The sequence below is a fragment of the Aythya ferina genome, assembly GCF_964211825.1.
Source record: "Aythya ferina genome assembly, chromosome: 39".
Classification (NCBI taxonomy): domain Eukaryota; kingdom Metazoa; phylum Chordata; class Aves; order Anseriformes; family Anatidae; genus Aythya; species Aythya ferina.
The window spans coordinates 302,231-323,491 of record NC_140336.1 but is presented as its reverse complement, the minus strand read 5'-3'; the positions used below and the strand labels follow the sequence as shown (position 1 = coordinate 323,491).

The window sequence follows — 21,261 nt, the reverse complement described above, 5'->3', positions numbered from 1 at the left end:
GGGGGGAATTGGGGGAGGGGGGGGGCACAGACGGCGGGGGGACACTTGGGGAATTGGGGACACTTGGGGGGGGGGGTGGGGTCTGTGGGGTTGGGGGGGCTAGGGGTTTGGGGGGGTCCTTATGGAATATGGGGGGGGACTATGGGATTTGGGGGGTGTCTCTATGGGATTTGGGGGGGTCCTGTGGAATTTGGGGGGGGTCCCTATGGGATTTGGGGGGTCCCTATGGGATCTAGGGGGGTCCCTATGGAACTGGGTGGTCCCTATGAGATTTGGGGGGTCCCTATGGGATTTGGGGGGGGCTATGGAATGTGGGGGGGGTCCCTTTTGAATATAGGGGGGGTCCCTCATGGAATCTGGGGGGTCCTATGGAATTTGGGGGAGTCCCTATGGAACTGGGGGGTATCCCTATGGGATTTGGGGGGTCCCTATGGGATTTGGGGCGTCCCTATGGGATTGGAGGGAGTTCCTATGGGATTTGGGGGGTCCCTCTGGGATTGGGGGGTCCCTATGGGATTGGGGGGGGCTCACCTGAGCGTGGCGTTGTCCCCCTGCCACACGGTGTAGTTGGAGGCCTCCGCGGAGTCATCGGGGGCCGGCGTCAGCAGCTCGGCGCCCGCGGGGCTGGGGGGGGCCCAGGGCTCTGGGGGGGGGGGGGCGGGAGGGGGCTGGGTGAGAGGGGAGGCCCCCATAGCACCCCTATAGCACCCCTATAGCACTCCCATAGCACCCCTAGAGCACCCCTAGAGCATCCCCTATAGCAGCCCCCATAGCAGCCCCTGCAGCATCCCCTACAGCATCCTCACAGCGTCCCCTATAGCATCCCCTACAGCGCCCCCTAGAGCACCGCCCGGCATCCCCTATAGCATCCTTCCCAGCTCCCCTACAGCCCCCCCAACCCCCCCAAGCCCCCCCATAGCCCCCCATACCCCCCCAAGCCCCCCCCACAGCCCCCCATACCGACCCCTATACCTCCCCAATGCCCCCCCTATGCCCCCCCCCCCCATGCCCCCCCCTCACCCAGCAGCAGCAGCAGCACCGCTGCCGTTGCCGCCATTCCTCCTCCGCGGCCCCCAGCGCCGCCACCGGAGCCCCGCCCCCCCGGCCCCGCCCCCCCAAGCCTCGCCCAATCGCCGCGCCGCATGCAAATGAGCGGCCGGGTGGCGGCCAATGGCGGCGGGGCGCGGGGGCGGGGCGCCGGCGGAGGCCACGCCCCTCCCGCTGCGGGATTCCCCCCCCGGTGACGTCAGAGGGGACCCCGGCGGGGAGGGGGGGGAATCTGACGACACAGTGACGTCACAGGGGCTTCTGACGTCACCGCCTCCCCCCCGGAGCCCCCGCGCTGCTTCCCCGCAGTGACGTCACGGCCGACCGCAGGTGATAATGACGTCATCACGCACAAACCCACCCCATTGCTGACGTCACGGCGGGGAAGAGCTCGCCCCCCGCGCGGCCGTGACGTCACCGCCGGAGTGACGTCACTGCCGGGGAGGGGGTGACGTCACCGCCGCGCGCGAAGCCGCGACGACGCCGTCGCCCTGGAGACGGGCGCGCGGCGGCGGCCCCGCGTTGCCCGGCAACGCCTCGCCCCGCCCCCCCGCCCCCCGTCGCTCAAACCCCGACGACCAATCAGAACGCTCGACGGGCCGCAGGGGGCGGGGCCAGCGGCGGGATGGGGAGCCGAGCGACGGGCGGGCGGAGCAGCCAATGAGAATCGCCGGGGGGCGGGATCAGGCGCCGCGTCGACCAATGAGAGCGCCGAAAGCCCCTGCAAAGGCGGTGCGGGCGGCCCCGTGTGGCCCCGCAGAGCCGGGGCGGCGGCGAAGATGGCGGCGGCGGACGGCGATGACTCGCTCTACCCCATCGCCGTCCTCATCGACGAGCTGCGCAACGAGGACGTGCAGGTACCGCGCGGCGGTCCCCGGGGCCCGCTCCCGCTCCCGGCTCCGCCAAATGGCGGCCGCCGCCGCCTCAGCTCCCCCTCGGCTCCCCCTCGGCTCCCCCTCGGCTGTAACGGCCTCTCCCATTGGCTGCGGCCCTCGCGGGGGGCCTGTGGGGAGCCGCGTTACATCGCGGGGGGCTCCGTCCCCCCTTCGGCCGCGGCGGGGGTGAGAGGCGCGCCCCCATTGGTCTGCTCGGCCCATTCATTTTGTGAGGCCGCCGCTGATTGGCTCCCCGCGCCCCGGCGCTCCCCTCCCTCTCCGCGGCGCCCCCTGCGGGCGGGGCAGCGCGGCGGCGCCACGCGATTGGCCGCTCGATGGCGCCCGTCGGCCAATCAGCGCGGGCGGCACAGCCGAGGGGCGGGAGCTGGCGGCGAGCAGCCAATGGCGGGGCTCCTCCCGCCGCAGCAGCGATGAGACGAGGCCGCTGATTGGGCGGCGCGCGGGGAGGGGGCAGTTCCGGCCCTCGCTGCCCCATTTTGCCCCGGGGGGGGCAGATTTACCCCGGGGGGGGCAATAAAAGCCCCCCTGACCCCCCCCGGGCCCCCTTTTTACAGCTGCGCCTGAACAGCATCAAGAAGCTGTCCACCATCGCGCTGGCGCTGGGCGTGGAGCGCACCCGCAGCGAGCTCCTGCCCTTCCTCACAGGTAGGGGGGGCAATTTGGGGAGGGGGGGGCAAATTTGGGGACGGGGGGGGCAAAATTTGGGGTTGGGGGCACGGTTTGGGGGTCCTCAGGGGCCCCCCCACCCCTCCAGGGTCCTCTGGGGGGGGTTAGGGGGTTGGGGGGGGCTGTGATGGGTAATGGGGGGGTTAAATAATGGGGGGGGGGGAATTTGGGGACGGGGGGGCAAAATTTGAGGACAGGGGGGCAAAATTGGGGGGTGGGGGCATGTTTTGGGGTCCTCAGGGCCCCCCAGGGTGCTTTAAGGGGGGTAAAAATAAAGGGAGGATCTGTGACGTGTCCCTGACAGGTAACGGGGGGGTTAATTGGGGGGGGGGGGTTACATTTTGGGGGGGCTGTGACCCATTTTGTCCCCCCCCCCAGACACCATCTACGATGAGGACGAGGTGCTGCTGGCGCTGGCGGAGCAGCTGGGCACCTTCACCGCCCTGGTGGGGGGCCCTGAGTTCGTCCACTGCCTGCTGGTACGGCCCCCCCGGGACCCCCACCCCAAAAAAAAAAAAAAAATTTGGGGGTCCACCTCAGCCCCCTGGGACATTTGGGTGTCTGGGGGGGGCATTTGGGGGGTGATGAGGCCACAAGGTGGGGTGGGGGGGAGCTGGGGGGTATTGTGGTCCCCCCCAGAGAGCCCTGGGGGGGGCTCTGGGGGATTTGGGGGGGTCCTGGGATGTCCTGGGGGGGCTTTGGGGGAGGTTTGGGGGGTACTGGGTTGCCTTGGGGGGCTCTGGGGGGTTTAGGGGCTCCTGAGGTGCCCTGGGGGGCTTTGGGGGGTAGTGGGATGCCCTGAGAGGCTCTGGGGGCTTCTGGGGGGGGTTCTGGGGGGACATTGGGATGCCGGGGGGGGTCCCCTTTTAGTAGGGATTGGGGACCCCCTTTGGAAGGAATTTTGGGCCCCTTTTATTAGGATTTGGACCCCTTTTATTGGGATTTGGGTCCCTTTTGGTGGATTTTGGCCCTTTTTATTGGGATTTGGGCCCCTTTTAGCAGGATTTGGGCCCTGGGGGGGTCCCGCAGTGGCTTCTTCCCCCCCCCGAAGCCCCCCCCGACGCCCCCTTTCCCCCCGCAGCCCCCCCTGGAGAGCCTGGCCACGGTGGAGGAGACGGTGGTGCGGGACAAGGCGGTGGAGTCGCTGCGGGCGGTGTCCCACGAGCACGCCCCCCCCGACCTGGAGGGCCACTTCGTGCCGCTGGTCAAGCGCCTGGCGGGGGGCGACTGGTTCACCTCCCGCACCTCCGCATGCGGCCTCTTCAGCGTCTGCTACCCCCGCGTCTCCAGCCCCGTCAAGGCCGAGCTAAGGCAGTGAGTGCCCCCCCGGGACCCCAAATGGGCCTGGGGAACCCCCCCACGGGGCCACGGTGGTGCCAGAGCGGTCATTGGTGGTCCCGGTCTGGGTTTAGTGGCCCTGATGTGGTTTCCAGCACTGTCAAGGCCAAGCTGTGGCAGTGAGTGGCCCCCCCACGACCCCAAATGGGTCTCGGGACCCCCCCCATGAGGCCACAAAGGCAGCAGTGTGCTCCCCAGTGGCCCCCATCTGGATTTAGTGGCCCCGATGAGGTTCCTGGAGATCCCAACCTGGTCCCCGGTGGCCCCGTTGCACTTCCCAGTGGCCCCAACCCAGTTCCAGTGGCCCTGATGCAATCCCTGGAGGCCCCAACCCCCCCCAATTATCCCTGGGGTGCCCCCATTCCCTCCTCAACCCCAAACCCCCCCCCATGGCCGTTCTCACCCCATAACCCATCCCGTGGTGGCCCCAAATCCCCCGTGGTGCCCCCGAGCTGCTTCCAGTGGCCCCAAACCCCCCCGGGGAGCCCCGAGGGTGGCTGTCCTGATGTCCCCGTGTCCCCCTGTCCCCCCCCCCAGGTATTTCCGCAACCTGTGCTCCGACGACACCCCCATGGTTCGGCGCGCGGCCGCCTCCAAGCTGGGCGAGTTCGCCAAGGTGCTGGAGCTGGAGCACGTCAAGAGCGAGATCATCCCCATGTTCTCCAACCTGGCCTCCGACGAGCAGGTCGGACCCCAAAAAAAAACTTAAAAACACCCTAAAAAGGCGCTGCGAGCCCCCGGTGACCCCCCCGTGCCCCCCCCCAGGACTCGGTGCGGCTGCTGGCGGTGGAGGCGTGCGTGAACATCGCGCAGCTGCTGCCCCACGAGGACCTGGAGGCGCTCGTCATGCCCACGCTGCGCCAGGCGGCCGAGGACAAGTCCTGGCGCGTGCGCTACATGGTGGCCGACAAGTTCACCGAGGTGGGGGCCCCCCCGAAAACGCCCCCCCGCGCCCCTCGTGTCCCCCCTGTGCACCTCACCCACCCCACAGATCCCCCTCGCCCCATAAATCCCCAAACACGTGGCCCTAAATGCCCCAAATCCGCCCCCAAATGGGTTGTGACCCCCCCCAAAATGATCTTTGCCCCCCTTAAATGGCTTCAACTCCCCTAAATGGTATGTGCCCCCCCCCCCGAAATAATTTAGGTCCTTCCTTAAATGGTTTTAGCCCCCCCCAAAGGCTTTGTGCATCTTAAAGGATTCCGGCGCCCCTCCCAAAATGGCTTGTTCCCCCCTAAAATGCCTCTTGCCCCCCCAAAATGAGTCATGCCCCCCCCCAAATGGCTTTGCTCCCCCCAAACAACTCTTTCCCTTCCCCAAACTGCCTCGTGCCCCCCCCCAATGACTCCCACCCCCCCCAAAAACCTGACTCCTGCCCCCCCGTGCCCCCCCCAGCTGCAGAAGGCGGTGGGCCCCGAGATCACCAAGAGCGACCTGGTGGGCGCCTTCCAGAACCTGATGAAGGACTGCGAGGCCGAGGTGCGGGCAGCCGCCTCCCACAAGGTCAAAGGTCAGCTGCAGCCCCCCCGGGGGGTCCCCAAAATTATTTGGGCCCCCCCTCAATGTCCTTACATGAGTTTTTTCCTCGCTGTCCCCAGAGTTCTGTGAGAATTTGTCCCCCGACTGCCGTGAGGCCGTCATCATGGGCCAGATCCTGCCCTGCATCAAGGTAGGGACTGGGACACCTCAGGGACAATTCGGGGAGGTTTTGGGGCATTCTGGGGACCCCCCCGCTGCCTTTTTGCCCCCCCCAGGAGCTGGTGTCGGACGCCAACCAGCACGTCAAGTCGGCGCTGGCCTCGGTCATCATGGGGCTGTCGCCCATCCTGGGCAAGGACAACACGGTGGAGCACCTCCTGCCCCTCTTCCTGGCGCAGCTCAAGGACGAGGTGACCCTTGGGGACACGGGGACAGCGTCACCGAGTGGGGGGGGGGGGGACACAATTTGGGGCTGGGGGGGCACTTTGGGGACAGCCCCGAGGGGCAGGACGCGGGGACGATCCCGGTTCCCGATCCCGGCAGCGTCCCCCGGTGCTGTCCCCAACCCCGGTCCCCTTGGGGGGTGTCCCCAAGCTCTGTGCCCCCCCCGGGGGTGTCCCCAACCTCGGTGTCCCCCCCCCCCAGTGCCCCGAGGTGCGGCTCAACATCATCTCCAACCTGGACTGCGTCAACGAGGTGATCGGCATCCGGCAGCTCTCGCAGTCGCTGCTCCCCGCCATCGTCGAGCTGGCCGAGGACGCCAAGTGGCGCGTGCGGCTGGCCATCATCGAGTACATGCCCCTGCTGGCCGGGCAGCTGGTGGGCACTGGGAGGCACTGGGAGGGGCTGGGGGGGGCTGGGAGCAACTTGGAGGGGCTGGGGGGGCACTGGGATAGGACTGGGAAGGGCTGGGGGGAGAATGGGGGTGACTGGGAGCTGCCAGAAGGGTGGCTTAGGTCTTCGGGAGGGCACTGGGAGAAGACTGGGAGGCACTGGGATATACTGGGAGGGGTTGGGGGGCACTGGGAGAGGGGTTTGGGTCTTTGGGAGAGGACTGGAGGACACTGGGAGGGACTGGGGAGGTGGTTGGGGGCACTGGGAGGGGACTGGGAGGCACTGGGGGTTGCCAGGAGGGTGGTTTAGGTCTTTGGGCGGGCACTGGGAGCAGACTGGTGGGCACTGGGAGCACTGGTCCATGTGTCCTGTCCCCCCCAGGGTGTGGAGTTCTTCGACGAGAAGCTGAACTCGCTCTGCATGGCCTGGCTGGTTGACCACGGTGCGTGGCACTGGGAGCACTGGGAGGGGACTGGGATCCATTGAGGGGTGGACTGGAAGTGAGAAGAGTTACTGGGAGCACTGGAGAGGGATACTGGGAGCCTGGGGGGCTGCTGGGAGCACTGGGAGGCTGTCAGTGAGCCCTAGGGGGGTTCTACGGGCGCTTACTGGTGCGACTGGTCCTTACTGGTGCTTACTGGTGCGGCAGTGTACGCCATCCGGGAGGCGGCCACCAGTAACCTGCGCAAACTGGTGGAGCGCTTCGGGCAGGACTGGGCGCAGGGCACCATCGTCCCCAAGGTGCTGGCCATGGCCACCGACCCCAACTACCTGCACCGCATGACCACGCTCTTCTGCATCAACGTGAGCGGCCCCAAAATGCCCCAAATTGGCCCCAAAATGGCCCTCAAACGGCCCTAAATGTCCCCAAAACGTCCCCAAGGGTCTCCAGCACCAACACCCCACTGTGACTTTGGGGTCCCTATGGGGATGTTGGGGTTTGCTCCCTGCCCCTATTGTCCCCCTATCGTCCCCTCATTCCCCCCATTGCCCCAAAACACCCCAAATTGCTCCAAAACACCCCAAAATGTCCCCAAACATTCCCAAAATGTCCCCAAGGTGTCTCCAGGGCTCTCCATCCTCAGCGTCCCACCGCACCGCTCCCTTCCCCCTGTCATCCCCTCATACCCCCCAAAACACCCCCAAATTGCCCCAAAACACCCCAAATTTTCCCCAAACCCCCTGAATTTTCCTAAAACCCCCCGAATTTCCCCCAAACCCCCCCCAGGTGCTGTCGGAGGTGTGCGGGCAGGAGATCACCACCAAGCAGATGCTGCCCACGGTGCTGCGCATGGCGGCCGACGCCGTGGCCAACGTCCGCTTCAACGTGGCCAAGTCCCTGCAGCGCATCGGGCCCATCCTGGACAGCGGGTGCGTGCCCCCCCGCCCCAAAACCCCCCCCCGGCACCCCCCCGTCCCCTTTGTCACCGTGTGTCCCCCCCCCCGTTGTGTGTCCCCCCCCCAGGACGCTGCAGAACGAGGTGAAGCCGGTGCTGGAGAAGCTGACCCAGGACCAAGATGTGGACGTCAAGTACTTCGCTCAGGAGGCCCTGACCGGTGCGGGGGGGGGGCTAAAAATAAAGGGGGGGGGCTAAAAATAAAAGGGGGGGTGTGAAAATAAAAATGGGGGGGGTATAAAAAAAATTGGGGGTAAAACAATAAAAATGGGGGCACGGGGGGGGTGTGGGGGCATGGGGAGGTGACAAAGGGAGGGGGAAGGGGGGCAAAAAAAAAGGGGGGGGTAAAAAAAAGGGTAAAAAAAATGGGGGGGTGTAAAAAAAAATAAAAATAAAAAAATAAAAGGGGGGGCACAGGGGACATGGGGAGGGATTTGGGGACATGGGGGGGCACAAAAAGGGGGGGTCATAAAAGGGGGTGGGATTTGGGGGCACCGGGGGTGGTAACAAAAAGGGGGGGGGGCACAAAGAGGAGTAAATTAGGGGGGGTCATAAGGGGGGGGCACAAAAAGGGGGATTTGGGGGCATAAAGAGGGGGGGCCACAAAGCGGAGGGGGGAGGATTTGGGGTCATGGGGGGGTCATAAAGCGGGGGGGGGATTTGGGGTGACAAGGGGGGGGCCACAAAGTGTGGGGGAGAGGATTTGGGGTCACGGGGGGGCGCACTGCCCTGACCCCCCCCCGTGCCCCCCCCAGTGCTGGCACTGGCCTGACGCCCCCCCGGCCCTCACCGCCCCCCCCCGCATGCCGACGGCGCCGGTGCCACCGCCCCCCCCACCTCGGAGGGGGGGGGCCCCGATGTACTGGGGGGGGTGGGGGGCATGTCCCCGTGCCCCCCCCTCCCCCCAAAAAAAAACCAAACCTCCCCATTTGTGTCCCCCCCCCTCGTTAATTATAACCCGGCCGTTAATAAACTCTCACCCGTTATCGCTGCCTGCGTGGGGGGGGGGCTCCCAGTCCCTCCCAGTTCCTCCCAGTCCCTCCCAGTGACTCAGCGGGGGCCCCTCGGTGACTCACTGGGTTTGGGGCCACCGTGGGGGGGGCCACACGTGGCCGTGCCCCCCCCCCCCCCCCCAAATGGAGGCTCTGGGCCGGCGGCAGCGGCTGCTGGGGGGGGCGGCGGGGGCGGCGCGGGGGGCGCTGGGGGCGGCCGCCCTGGGGCTGGGGGCGATGGTGGCGCACACGGAGCTGCTGGCGGGGGGGCGCTGCCAGGTACGGCGCGGGGGGGGGGCGTTTTGGGGCGGGGGGGGCACTGAGGGGCAAGGGGGGGGCATTAAGGGGTAAGAGGGGGGGCAGGAGGGGCTCTATGGGGTCCATATGGGCTGGGAGGGGGGGTTCTAAGTCCCCTGCTGGGACCTTGGGGGTGATTTTGGGGACGGGGGGGGGCACTAAAAGACAAGGGGGGGGGGGGGGGGGGCATTTAGGGCCGGGGGGGCATTAAGGGACAAGGAGGGGGGGCTCTACGGGGTCAATATAGACCGGGGGGGGGGGCGCTTCTGTGTCCCCTGCTGGTCCCTGCGGCTTTGGGGGTGGTTGTTTTATTTTTTGGGGGGGGGGGGGTGACCCGGGGTGGGGGGGACACACACCGAGGAGGGGGTGTGTGACGGGGGGGGCCCAGCCGTGCCCCCCCCCGCAGTGGCAGGGCTGCATCTTCCTGCTGGAGCTGCTGATGGCGGCCTCGACCGCGGCGCTGCTGCTGCTGCTGCTGCGCTACCACGGGCTGCGCCTGCAGGTGGGGGGGGCACGGGGGGGGCACAGGGACACGGGGTCACCGGGGGGGCACGGGGTCACCGGGGGGGCACGCACCTGGCCCCCCCCACACCTGGGTTCTGCCCCCCAAAACCAGCTCCCCCCCCTTCCTTGGTTCCCCCCCACTTGACCCCTCCTGACCCCCCCCTCTGCCCTTTGTCCCCCCTCTTTGCCCCCCCCGTGTCCCCTCCTTAACCCCCCCGACCCCCCCAGACGCCCCCTGTCCCCCCTTTGCCTCCATGTGCCCTCCATATGCCCCCCCTGACCCCCAATATGCCCCCCCGACCCCCCATGTGCCCCCCCAAGTGCCCCCCAACCCCCCTGACCCCCTGTTGCCCACCCATATGCCCCCTCAGACCCCCCCCAACCCCCCTGAACTCCCCGTTGCCCCCCCATATGCCCCCCAACCCCCCATATGCCCCCCCAAGTGCCCCCCCCCGAGCCCCCAAGTGCCCCCCTGACCCCCCCATTCCCCCCCCAGCTGGCCATGCTGGACGCGGGCACCCAGGACTGGCGGGCGGCCTTGCCCCCCCCCCGGCGGGCGCTGTGGGTGCTGCTGGAGCTGGGGCTGTGCGCCCTGCACCCAGGGGTGCGGGGGCTGCCGGGGGGGCCCTGCCCGCCCCCCCCCGGCCCCTGGCGCCGGGCTTTGGCCCTGGCCATGCTGGGCCGCTTGGCCTTGGCCCCCCGCGCCCTGCTGGGGGTCCCCGGGGGGGGGGCGGCGGCGGGGAGCCTGGGGGCGCTGGGGGCCGTGGCCGTGGGGGGGCCCTTCGCCCTGCGCGCCCTCCTCTGGCGTCACCCCACCGGGGTGCTGCTGGGGGCCGCGGGGGGGGCCTGGCTGCTGGGGGCCTGGCTGCTGGCGGCCTGCGAGAGGTGGGTGCTGGGGGGGGGATTGGGGGGTCGGGGGGGGGAATTGGGGGGTCTGGGGGGGGGGATTTGGGGTCTGGGGGGGGATTGGGGGGTCTGGGGAGGGGATATGGGGTGTCTGGGGGGGGATATGGGGTCTGGGGGGGAATTGGGGGGTCTGGGGGGGGATTTGGGGTCTGGGGGGGGGATTGGGGGGTCTGGGGGGGGATTTGGGGTCTGGGGGGGGGATTGGGGGGTCTGGGGGGGGGGATATGGGGGTCCTGGGGGGGAATATTGGGGGGTTTGGGGGGCATATATGGGGATTTGGGGAGGGATTTGGGTGTTTAAGGGGGGTTGGGAGGATTTGGCGTCCTTGGGGGGGGGATTTGGGGTCCCTGGGGGGGGATTTGGGGGGTTATGGGAGAGTTGGGGGGCTTATGGGGGGGGTTGAGGGGGGTTTGGGGGGGTTATGGGGGGATTTGGGGGGTTCTGGGTGCTATGGGGGGGTCTCCGAGGTGCTGGGGGGGGCATGGGGGTCTGTGGGGGCTGTATGGGGTTCGGGGTGGTCCTGGGGGGGCTCTTTGGGGTCCTGGGAGGGGTTGAGGGGGTCCTGGGGTGTATGGGGGACTTACGGGGGGGTCCTGGGGGGCTCGAGGGTTTCTCAACCTGCGGGGCTCTCTATGGGGTCTTTAAGGGGGAGGGTCCCTGGGAAGGGGGATGTTTAAGGGGGGGGGTCCTGGGGGTGCCATCGTTGCCCCCCCCAAAAAAAAAAACAAATAAAGGGAGGCTGCGGAGGGCCCCTGGGACCTGGCGGCGGGGCTGTGGCTCGTCCCCGTCACCTTCCTCACCGTGGGCTACGGGGACACGGTGCCACGCACCGTCTGCGGCCGCCTCGTCTGCCTGGCCACGGGCATCATGGTGGGTGTGTGACCCCCCCCCGAAATAAATCCCCCCCCCGGAGCCCCCCAGTTGCCCCCCAATTGCCCCCGTCCCCAGGGCGTCTGCTGCACCGCGCTGCTGGTGGCCGTGGCCGCGCGGCACCTCGAGTTCACCCGGGCCGAGCGGGCGCTGAACGGGCTGGTGGTGGGGGCCCGCAGCCAAAAAAAGGTGGGGGGGGGCACAAATTAACTGGGGGGGGGGTAAACGGCCCGGGGGGGGCACGGAAATTTGGGGGGAGAAGCCCCAAAAATGGGCGGTTTGGTGGGGAGTGAGGGCGGAGGTGGCTTTGGGGGAGATTTCAGGGGGAATAATTGTGGGGGCACAAATACAACGGGGGGAGGGTCCCAAAAATCTGGGGGAAGACCCCCAAAAATTTGGGGGAAGAACCCCGAAAATGGGCAGTTTGGTGGGGAGCGCAGGATGGAGGTGGCATTGGGGGGAGATTTGGGGAGCCCAATTTGGGGAAGTGAGGCACAAATTGGGGAGGGGGACATAATTGGGGGGGGGGGGGCACAAATTGAGGGGTATAATTTTTTTTGGGGGGGGTCACATCCTGTCAGAAAAATAATATTTTTTTGGGGGGGGGACCCCAGAACTTGTAAATCTTACCGAGGTGCTGGGGGGGGGGGGAGGCCAAGTAAGGCTGGAATTTGAGGGGGGGCACCCCAAAATGGCTCAGAACCCCCTTTATTCGTGGGGGGGGGACACTGAAGGACAAGGGGGGGTCTTTTCTCTGTCCCCCCCCCAGGTCCGAGCGCTGGCGGCGGGGGTGCTGCAGGCGGCCTGGCGGCTGCACCGGGGCCCCCCCCGGCACCTCGGGGCGCTGGCGCCTGGAGCGGCAGCTGCTGGCGGCCATCGAGGGGTGAGATTGGTTTAATTTGGGGGGGGGGACACAGCTTGGGACCCCCCCAACCCTTTTTTTTTTTTTTGTGCCCCCCCAAAAAGTTTCCGCCAGGCCCGGCGGCGGCACGGGCGGCTGCAGGAGGAGGCCGAGCCCGAGGTCACCCTGGACAAGGTTGGGGGGGGGATTTTTTATTTTATTTTATTTTATTTATTTTTTTTTTTTGAGGGGGGGGTCACACACGGTGTTGCCCCCCCCAGGTGCTGGCGGCGGTGGCGGCGGTGGCCGAGGGGCAGCGCCAGGCCCAGGCCCGGCTGCAGCGCCTGGAGCAGGGCCTGGAGGGGCTGCGGGGGGCTTTGGGTGGGGGGGGGGCACCGGGACCCGACCCCCCCGGGACCCCCCCGGGCTCAGAGGAACCGGGGGGGGGCCTGGATGAGCCCCCCGGGGTGGGGGGGGTGCTGTGATGCCTCCCCCCCCAGGTCCCCCCGGTGACTGGTGGGGGACTCTGGGGGGGGCATCCCTGTGTGTCCCCCCCCCCCCCAAATAAATTTTATTTTGGGCATTTTGGGGTGTTTTTATCCCTCCAAACCCCCCCAACACCCTCAGGCAGAGCCCCCCCCCATTAATAAAGTCAATTTTCCCCCCCTTTCAGGGTATTTTTCCCACCTCAAACCCCATAACACCATCAAACAGCCCCCCCCAAATATTAAATTCAATTTTTCCCAATTTTAGGGCATTTTTTCTCCCCCCCAGTACCATCAGACAGCCCCCCCCCAATAAAAAAAATTCAATTTTTCCCACTTTCAGGCTAATTTTTCCCCCCCAAAACCCCGTAACCACCACCAACCAGCCCCCCAAAAATATTACATTCTATTTTCCCAATTCTGCCCTATTTTCCCCAATTCCCCCCCCCCCAAAAAAAAAACAAAACACTCCGCCACCGGTCTCCTTTCCTTTTACTGAGTCTCGCCCCCCCCTGGGGGGCAGCTGCAGCAAGCACCACCGGCGCCCCCCCCCCTCCCGCCACCACCCTCAGCACCACGGCCGCCGGGGGGGGGCCCGGCCCGGAGGGGTGGCAGCCTGGGGGCGGCCCCGGGGGGGGTCGCGAAGGCTTCGTCCAGCGCCGCGTAGCCCAGCTCGGCCTCGTCCAGCACCGGGTACTCCACCTCCAGCACCGGCACGCACGGCTCCTCCGCCGCCTCGGCACCGGGACCAGTACCGGGACTGGGAGCGGTGCCGGGACCAGTATCCAGACTGGGAACGGGACTGGGAGCGGTGCCGGGACTGGGGTAGCAAACCTCCAGCACCGCCTGCAGCGCCTCGGCCGCGCACGGCTCCTCCAGCACCGCCACCGGGAAGGACGCGGCCGCCACCGGCACCGGGGACACCGGGACCGGAGCCACCGGCACCGGTACTGGGGCAACTGGGAGGGCCACACCGTCCAGCAGCACCGGCGCCACGCCGTCCAGTGCCAGCGGTGCCACGCCGTCCAGCGCCAGCGGGGTGACACCGTCCAGCGCCAGCGGTGCCACCACGTCCAGCGTCACCGGTGCCCCCGGTGCCCCCGGTTCGGGGTACGGCACCTCCTCCACCGGCACCGCCGCCACCAGCACGGTGCCGTCCAGCGCCACCGGGGCCGGGAAGGGCTCCAGCAAGGCCTCCTCTTCATCCTCCTCTTCCTCATCCTCATCCTCGGTGGTGGCCGGCTCGGGGCGGGGGGGCTCCCGGTGGTGCCGGGGGGGGGTCCCGGGTGGCGGCAGCGCCGCGCGTGCCAGGCGTTGTGGAGCGCCAGGCGGCCCGGGCGGGCTGAAACGTTTTGCCGCAGAGGACACAGCGGGGGCGGGGGGGTGGTAAAGAAGGGGTGGGGGGGCGTGGGGGGGGTGGGGGGCGCGGGGGTGGCGGGGGGGGGGGCGAGGGAAGCGGGGGAGGGGCAGCGGGAGCCCCCACCGTGTCGGTGTCGGCGGCGTCGGCCTCGTCGCTGCTGGAGTCCGGGAGGCCCTCGAGGCACAGGCAGTTGCGGGCGTTTTCCCCTGGGGGGGGGGGGGGGGGGGGGGGGGCAAAAAAATTGGGTTGGGGGGGGGGCACAAATGGGGTTGGGGGGGGGGTCAGAAATAGGGCGTGGAACCCCAAATCTGGGACCTTCACCCCAAATCTGGGACCTTCCCCCCCAAGAGTTTGTAGCCCCCTCCAGGACCCCCCCCCCCCCAAGTACCCCAGAGCCCCCCCCAGCAGTAATTGAGCCCCCCCCCCAAGCACCTCCAGGCCCCCCCCGATCCTGCCCTTTAGAGCCCCCCTCAGCCCCTCAGGACCCCCCCCCAGCCCCCCCCCCGATCCAATCCTTCAGACCCCCCCCCGGCCCCCCCCAAAACCCCCCCAGCCCCCCCTCCCAAACACCCGGACCCCCCCAGGACACTCCCAACCCCCCCGAAACCCCCCAAGGCCCCCCCCAGGCCCCCCGATCTCATCCTTCGCCCCCCCCCCAGCCCCCCAGAACCCCCCAAGACCCCCGCAGGCCCCCCCCAAAGCCCCCCACCCCCCCCGCAGGCCCCCGGACCCCCCCAAACTGCCCTATAAACACCCCCAGCCCCCCCCCCCAGGCCCCCCAACCCCCCCGATCTCATCCTTTGCCCCCCCCCCAGACCCCCAGGACCCCCCAGGCCCCCCCAACCCCCTCAGGCCCCCCCCCAACCCCCCCCATTCCCCCCCCCAGCCCTCCCCATTGCCCCCTAGGCCCCCCCCCCGCCCCCCCCGGTGCCCCCCCCGTTACCAAGGTAACCGGCGGCTCCTCGGGGGGCCCCTCCCGCAGCTCGATCTCTGCGCCCAGCTCCATCCCGGCCCCCAGCTCCATGGCGGCCCTGCTTGGGGGGGGGGGGCCCACAGCCAGGGGGCGTTGCCCCTTTAATTCCCCCCCCCCCTTTTCCCCTCCCCTCCCCGCGGCCTCTTTCCGCGCGCCTCGCCCCTCCCGCCGCGCGCAGGCGCGGAAGGCGCCCCAACGCCCGCCCGCCCGCCACGCGCCTGCGCGGCCCCGCCCCCTCTCCCGCCGCGCAGGCCCCGCCCTTCTGCGCGTGCGCACAGGACGGGGGCCGCCGAGGGCCGGCGCGGCGCGCGGGGAGGGCGGGAAAAGGCCGGGTAAGGAGGGGGGAGGGGGGGGAGGGGGCGCGCAGCCGGGAACCGCCGCCGTTACCGGGGCAACCGTTGCCGGGGCAGCGCCCTCCGCGCCGCGCCGTTGCCGGGGCAACGTCCAGCACCCACCACCCCCTCCGCGCCGTTGCCGGGGCAACCGCCGCTCGCCGCGCAGGTATCGCCCCGCCCTCCGCGGAGTCCTAAAGCCCCGCCCCTCCGCGCCCTGTAGGCCCCGCCCATATAGGCCCCGCCCCCGTAGGCCACGCCCATTTAAAAACCACGCCCACCGTAGCCACGCCTTCCGTAGGCCACGCCCCCTTGGCTCCATGCAGTAAGGGGGGGCCTCGTGGTGCCTGCGGCCCCTATAGGATCCCTGTGGAACCCCCATAGAGCCCTATGGATCCCTATTGATCCCCTATTGATCCCTATAGATGCCCTATGAAGCCTTATTTATCTGCTTTAGGTTCCCTATAGAGCCTTATAGGATCCCGTATAGGATTCCTATAGAACTTCTATAGGACCTCTATAGAATCGCAATAGAACTCCTTGTAGGGTTCCTATAGATTCCTTATTGATACCTTATAGATCTCCTATAGAGCCTTATTGATCTGCTATAGATCCCCTCTGGAGCTTTATAGAACCCCTTATAAGAAATCTCATATAGGATTCCTATAGGTCCCTCATAGGACTCTTGTATGGTCCCCTATAGAACCTCTATAGGCTTCTCTATAGGATCCATATAAGATTCTGTATCATGTATATGCTGTATATAGGAGTCTCCTACAGGACTCCTATAAGGCACTATATAGGATCCCTACAGGTCCTTCTATAGATTCCCTTATAGGATTCCCTATAGAACTTTTATAGGATCCCCCATAGGCCCTCCGTAGGATCCCCTATAGACCCTGTATAGGATCCCCTACAGATCCCCTATAGGGTCCCCTACAGCCCCCATACCTCCCCCCCCAGGTGCCGATGTCGGACTCGGGGCAGAGCCCGGCCCCGGGGGGGCGCCGCCGGTGGCCACGGGAGAAGGAGCCCGACGGGGGCGGAGACCGCAGGGTGGGCGGGGCCTCGGGCTGGGCGGGGCCTCGAGGGGAGGGGCTTCGGGGGGGTCAGGTGGTGGGCGGGGCTTCGAGGGTGGGGTGGGAGAGGGGGCGGGGCTCTGGGGCAGGGTGGGGCTGGAAGGGGTGGGGTTAAAATGTGGGCGGGGCTAAGGGGTGGGCGGGGCCCAGTGTGAATGACAGCAGGTGGGGAGCCCTGGAAGGGGCGGGGTTAAGGGGAGGGGGGCGGGGTTAAGGGGAGGGGGCGGGGCTAAGGGGCAAGGTTAAATAAAGGGGTATGGTTAAAGGAGGGGGTGGGGCTAAAGGAAGGGGGCGGGTTTAAAGGAAGGGGGTGGAGTTAATGGGAGGGGCAGGGCTGATGGATGATTGACAGCCATGGGGCAATGGGGGTGTGGCTATACCTGGGTGGGCGGGGCCACAGGGGCAGGGCGGGGGGCGTGGCTATTGGTGGGTGGGCGGGGTCTCGTGTGGGCGTGGCCGTGCTCTGACCCCACCCCCAGGACGGCGGGGAGGAGCCGGGGGCGCTGATGCAGAAGACGCCCATCATCCTGGCCAAGCCCCCCGCTGAGCGGGTGAGGGGGGGCCCTGGGTGCTGGGGGGCACCCGTGGGTGCTGGGGGGGTCACACAATGGGTGCTGGGGGGGTCAGTGGGTGCTGGGGGGGGGGTCTATGGGTGCTGGGGGGGTCATTATGGGTTCAGGGTTGGTCACCCAATGGGTGCTGGGAGGATAAATGGGTGCTGGGGGGGTCACTGTGGGTGCTGGGGGGGCACCCATGGGTGCCGGGGGTCACTCAGTGGGTGCTGGGGGGGTCCTTATGGACACCAGGGGGCACCCATGGGTGCTGGGGGTCACCCAGTGAGTGCTGGGGGGAGTCACTGTGGGTGCTGGGGGGCACCCATGGGTGCTGGGGGTGTCCCATCCCCCCCCAACCCCCCTCTCCCTTTTTTTTTGGGGGGGGTCTCAGCAGCAGGCGAAGGCGGGCGCAGCCCCGGCCCCGCCCCCTCCCGGCCCGGCCCCACCCATCGTGCTGATGAAGGCGCGGGGGGGCGAGGAGGGGCGGGGCGGGGGCGGGGCCGGCGCGGGGGAGGGGCCGGCGCTGGCCCCGCCCCGCGAGAGGGAGGGGCCCCGCCCCACCCAGCCGGTGTACCAGCTGCACGGCCGGGGGCTGCCCCCCCCCGGAGCCCTGGACCGTGAGTGGGCGGGGCGAGGGGCGGGGCTAGCGGAGGGGGCGGGGCTAGGACCAAGGGGGAGGGGCTATGACCCACAGGGGCGGGGCTAGTGCTGGGGGCGGGGCTTGTGGTGGGGTGGATCAATTGGGGGTGATTGGGTGGGGATAAAGGGGCGGGGCTAGTGCATTGGGGGCGTGGCTAATGCATTGTGGGCGAGGCCATTGCTTTGGGGGCGGGGCTAATTGTTAGGGTGGGGTTGTTAGGGGCGGGGGTAGTTGTTTTTGGGTGGGGTTAAGGTATTGTGGGAGGGGCTAATGCTTAAGGGGCGGGGCTTAAGTGCTTTGGGGGCGGAGCTAAATCGTTGGGGTGGAGCTAAATCGTTGGGGGCGGGGCTAATGCTTTAGGGGCGGGGTTTGTGGTTGGGGGCGGGACTAAGCCCATGGTTGGGTAGGGGTGCACCGGGTGGGGTGGGGCTTGTGGGGGCGGGGTTACGCTCTGGGGGCGTGGCCACCCGAGGGGGCGGGGCCATCACCTCCCTGGCTCCTCCCCCTTTCAGCGGTGGCCGGCCAGGCCCGGCTGGCGGCGCCCGAGAAGATGAAAACCAGTATCAAACTGGTGGACGAGCAGATGAACTGGTGCGACAGCGCCATCGAGGTGGGACCCCCGGGACCCCCCCCGGACCCTCCCCGGGACCCCCCCCGGGCCCCTCCCCCTCCCCGGGACCCCCCCCCCATGTCCGTCTGTCCCCTCCCAGTTCCTCCTGGACCAGACGGACGTCCTGGTGGTGGGGGTGCTGGGGCTGCAGGGCACTGGGAAGTCCACGCTCATGTCCCTGCTGGCCGCCAACCAGCCCGAGGAGGACCCGCGGTACTGGGATGGACTGGGAGGGACTGGGAGAGGGATTGGGAGGACTGGGAGAGGGCTGGGGAGGGACTGGGGGGAACTGGGAGGGCTCTGGGGGAGACTGGAGGGGGGAAAAGGGGTCTGTGGGTGCTTCTGGGGCTGATGGGGAGACTTGGGGGGCACTGGGATAAACTGGGATGGACTGGGAGGAACTGGGAGAGGGGTTAGGGGGAATGGGAGAAGGCTGGGGAGGGACTGGGGGGAACTGGGAGGGCTCTGAGGGAGACTTTGGGGGGGAATGGGGTCTCTGGGGCTGCTGGGGAGCCTGGGGGGGCTCTGTTGTTTTTTTTTTGGGGGGGGACAGGGTTTGAACCCCCCCACCCCCCCCAGGGCCTTCGTGTTCCGGCCGCAGAGCCCCGAGATGAAGGAGCGGGGGGGGAGCCAGACCTGCGGCATCGACTTCTTCATCACCCAGGAGCGCGTCGTCTTCCTCGACACCCAGGTGGGGGCCCCGGGACCCCCCCCAAAATTCGGGGGAACCCCCCCCAATAATATGGGACACCCCTGACCTCCCCCTGCCCCCCCAGCCCATCCTCAGCCCCTCCATCCTCGACCACCTCATCAACAACGACCGCAAGCTGCCCCCCGAGTACAGCCTGCCCCATACCTACGTCGAGATGCAGGTGAGGGGGGGGGGCGTGTGACGTCATCGTGATGTCATCGTGATGTCATAGCCCGCCTCGGACCGGTGATGTCATTGTTACGTGATTAATGGGACTTTATTAGGGGTGTAATTAGCAATAGGAAGCATTTGGGGGAAGATAAAGCAATATGGAGGATTTTGGGGGGGTAAAATAAAATCATGGTGACATCATAGTGACGTCATAGTGATGTCATACCACAGTTTGCACAAGTGACGTCATCATTACGTCATTAATAGGACTTTATTAGGGGTAGGATGGGCAATAGGAAGGGTTTGGGTGAAGATGAGGTGATATTGGGGTGGGGGGATCGCAGTGGGAACCCCGCTGGGGGGGTGATGATGTAATGATGACGTCACGGTGACGTCACGGTGACGTCACGGCGCACTGGGCCCGCAGTCTCTGCAGATCGCCGCCTTCCTGTTCACCGTGTGCCACGTGGTGCTGCTGGTGCAGGACTGGTTCACCGACCTGGGGCTCTACCGGTACGGGATGGGGGCACCCACAGCCCCCCAGCCCCAAATCCCCCCCCAGCCCCTCCCATAACCCCAAATCCCCCCATATAACACCCAAATCCCCCCCATAACCCCCCCCAAATCCCCCCCCAACCCCAAAATCCCCCCAGTTTCCTACAGACAGCCGAGATGGTGAAGCCCACCACCCCGTCCCCCAGCCACGAGCCCAGCGGCGCTGCCGGCCCCGAGGAGCCCTCGGAGTACTACCCCCACCTGGGTGAGCCCCAAAACCCCCCAAAAAACCCAAAACACCCCCCAAAAAAGCAATTTTGTGACCCCCCCGGCGCAGTTTTCGTGCAGAACCGCGCTCGCCCCGAAGCCTTCAGCCCCCGGCGCCTGCGGCAGATGCACGGGGTCCTGGAGCGCCTCATGGCCCACTCCCACCTCAAATACAAGGGTACGGCCCCCCCAAAAAGACCCCAACCCCCCCCCCGGACCCCTCCCCACCCCATTAACCCCCCCCCCAAATTTAGGGGCTCTTTCCATGCTGGACTGCGGCCTCTTCCCGGGGCTCCCCGAGGGGTTTCTGCCCACCGAGGTCAACCTCTTCCTGCTGCCCCCCATGGAGGCCGAGGGGGAGGACGCCCCCCCCCGGGCTGGTGAGGACCCCCCCGGGGGCACCCCAAAATTTTGGGGGGGTAGAATTAGTTTTGGGGGGGGTCTTTTTACAGGGGATGGTTGGTTTTGGGGTGATTTGGGTTTTTTTGGGGAGGGGATTGGTGTTTGGGGAGGGTACCCCCCCGACCAGGCTGGTGAGGACCCCCCCGGGGGCACCCCAAGATTTGGGGGGAGGGGTCAGTTTTCTTTTGGGGGGTCATTTTTGGGGGGAGGGGGTTGGTTTTGGGGGGAGCAATCAGTTTTTGGGGGGATTTGGGGGTTTTGGGGAGGGGGTTGGTAAGGGGAGAAAGGAGGATTTGGGTTTTTGGGGGGGCTTATTGGGGTAAAAAAGGGAAGATTTGGGTTTTTCGGGGGGCTTATTGGGGTAAAAAAGGGAAGATTTGGGTTTTTTGGGTCTGGGGGGGGGTCTCATGCCCAGGACCCCCCCCCCCCGTGTTGTCGCAGCGCCCGGGGGGGGCCCCCTGTTCCCGCTGCTGCCCCCGTTCCGGGGCCACGGCTCCTTCGGGGCGCTGGTGGCGCGGCTCCGCGGCCGGGTGCTGGCGGCCGCCCGGGCCCAGCTCTCCCACACCCTGCTCACCGAGCGCAACTGGTGAGACTGGGAGCACTGGGAGGGACTGGGGGGGGAGCTGGGGAGGGTAGGGGGTGCTGGGAAGGGATAGGGAGGGATGCAGGGGGGAGAATGGGGGAGGTGGGGGGAACTGGGAGGGACTGGGGGTGGACTGGGGGTCATTGGGGGGGCCTGGGAGGGACTGGGGGCAAACTGGGTGGTACTGGGGGGGAGGTCAGGAGAACTGGGAGGGACTAGGGGGGGGACTGGAGGGAACTGGGGTTGACTGGGGGGAGCTGAGGGGTACTGGGAGGGACTGGGGGACACTGGGAGAGACTGGGAGGGACTGGGGGGGAGCTGGGAGGGACTGGAAATGGGTTGGGGGCACTGGGAGGAACTGGGCTGTAACTGGGAGCTGTGCTGGTCCCGCAGGTTCCACTACGCCGCCCGCATCTGGGACGGGGTGAAGAAATCCTCGGCGCTGGCCGAGTACAGCCGCCTGCTGGGCTGACCCGAAACCGCCACGATTCACCCCAAATCGGGGTCCGAATAAAAACGCTGGAAACGCCTCCCCCAGGCACCCGCTGTCCA

General features: G+C 67.3%; 3 protein-coding genes across 4 annotated transcripts; all 3 read left to right on the top strand.

Moving 5' to 3' along the window:
* Positions 1-1,764: 1,764 nt before the first annotated feature.
* On the top strand, positions 1,765-8,643 carry PPP2R1A (protein phosphatase 2 scaffold subunit Aalpha). The gene is made up of 15 exons (XM_084502418.1): positions 1,765-1,904; positions 2,498-2,588; positions 2,988-3,088; positions 3,691-3,923; positions 4,485-4,632; positions 4,713-4,868; positions 5,343-5,457; positions 5,546-5,616; positions 5,702-5,836; positions 6,072-6,245; positions 6,642-6,702; positions 6,910-7,064; positions 7,489-7,631; positions 7,726-7,817; positions 8,413-8,643. Exons 1-15 carry the CDS (start codon positions 1,827-1,829, stop codon positions 8,427-8,429), a joined length of 1,770 nt encoding a protein of 589 aa, XP_084358544.1. The 5' UTR covers positions 1,765-1,826; the 3' UTR covers positions 8,430-8,643.
* Positions 8,644-8,886: 243 nt separating this feature from the next.
* On the top strand, positions 8,887-12,631 carry KCNN4 (potassium calcium-activated channel subfamily N member 4; the record flags this gene model as incomplete). Its single annotated transcript, XM_084502405.1, has 8 exons — positions 8,887-8,928; positions 9,353-9,448; positions 9,947-10,335; positions 11,091-11,226; positions 11,305-11,415; positions 11,996-12,109; positions 12,193-12,262; positions 12,349-12,631. The coding sequence occupies 8 exons, from the start codon at positions 8,887-8,889 to the stop codon at positions 12,522-12,524; spliced, it is 1,134 nt and encodes a 377-aa protein (XP_084358531.1). The 3' UTR covers positions 12,525-12,631.
* A 2,226-nt stretch (positions 12,632-14,857) lies between these two features.
* SMG9 (SMG9 nonsense mediated mRNA decay factor) lies at positions 14,858-21,239 on the top strand. Of its 2 annotated transcripts, none has more exons than XM_084502421.1 (14): positions 14,858-15,386; positions 16,181-16,273; positions 16,776-16,847; positions 17,245-17,467; positions 18,003-18,100; positions 18,201-18,313; positions 18,680-18,791; positions 18,877-18,972; positions 19,390-19,475; positions 19,616-19,722; positions 19,795-19,902; positions 19,979-20,104; positions 20,568-20,712; positions 21,103-21,239. In XM_084502421.1, the coding sequence occupies exons 2-14, from the start codon at positions 16,187-16,189 to the stop codon at positions 21,179-21,181; spliced, it is 1,452 nt and encodes a 483-aa protein (XP_084358547.1). In that variant the 5' UTR covers positions 14,858-15,386; positions 16,181-16,186; the 3' UTR covers positions 21,182-21,239. The 2 variants fall into 2 exon arrangements, with proteins under 2 accessions (XP_084358547.1, XP_084358546.1); XM_084502420.1 differs by having other exon boundaries at positions 17,242-17,467.
* Positions 21,240-21,261: the final 22 nt, after the last annotated feature.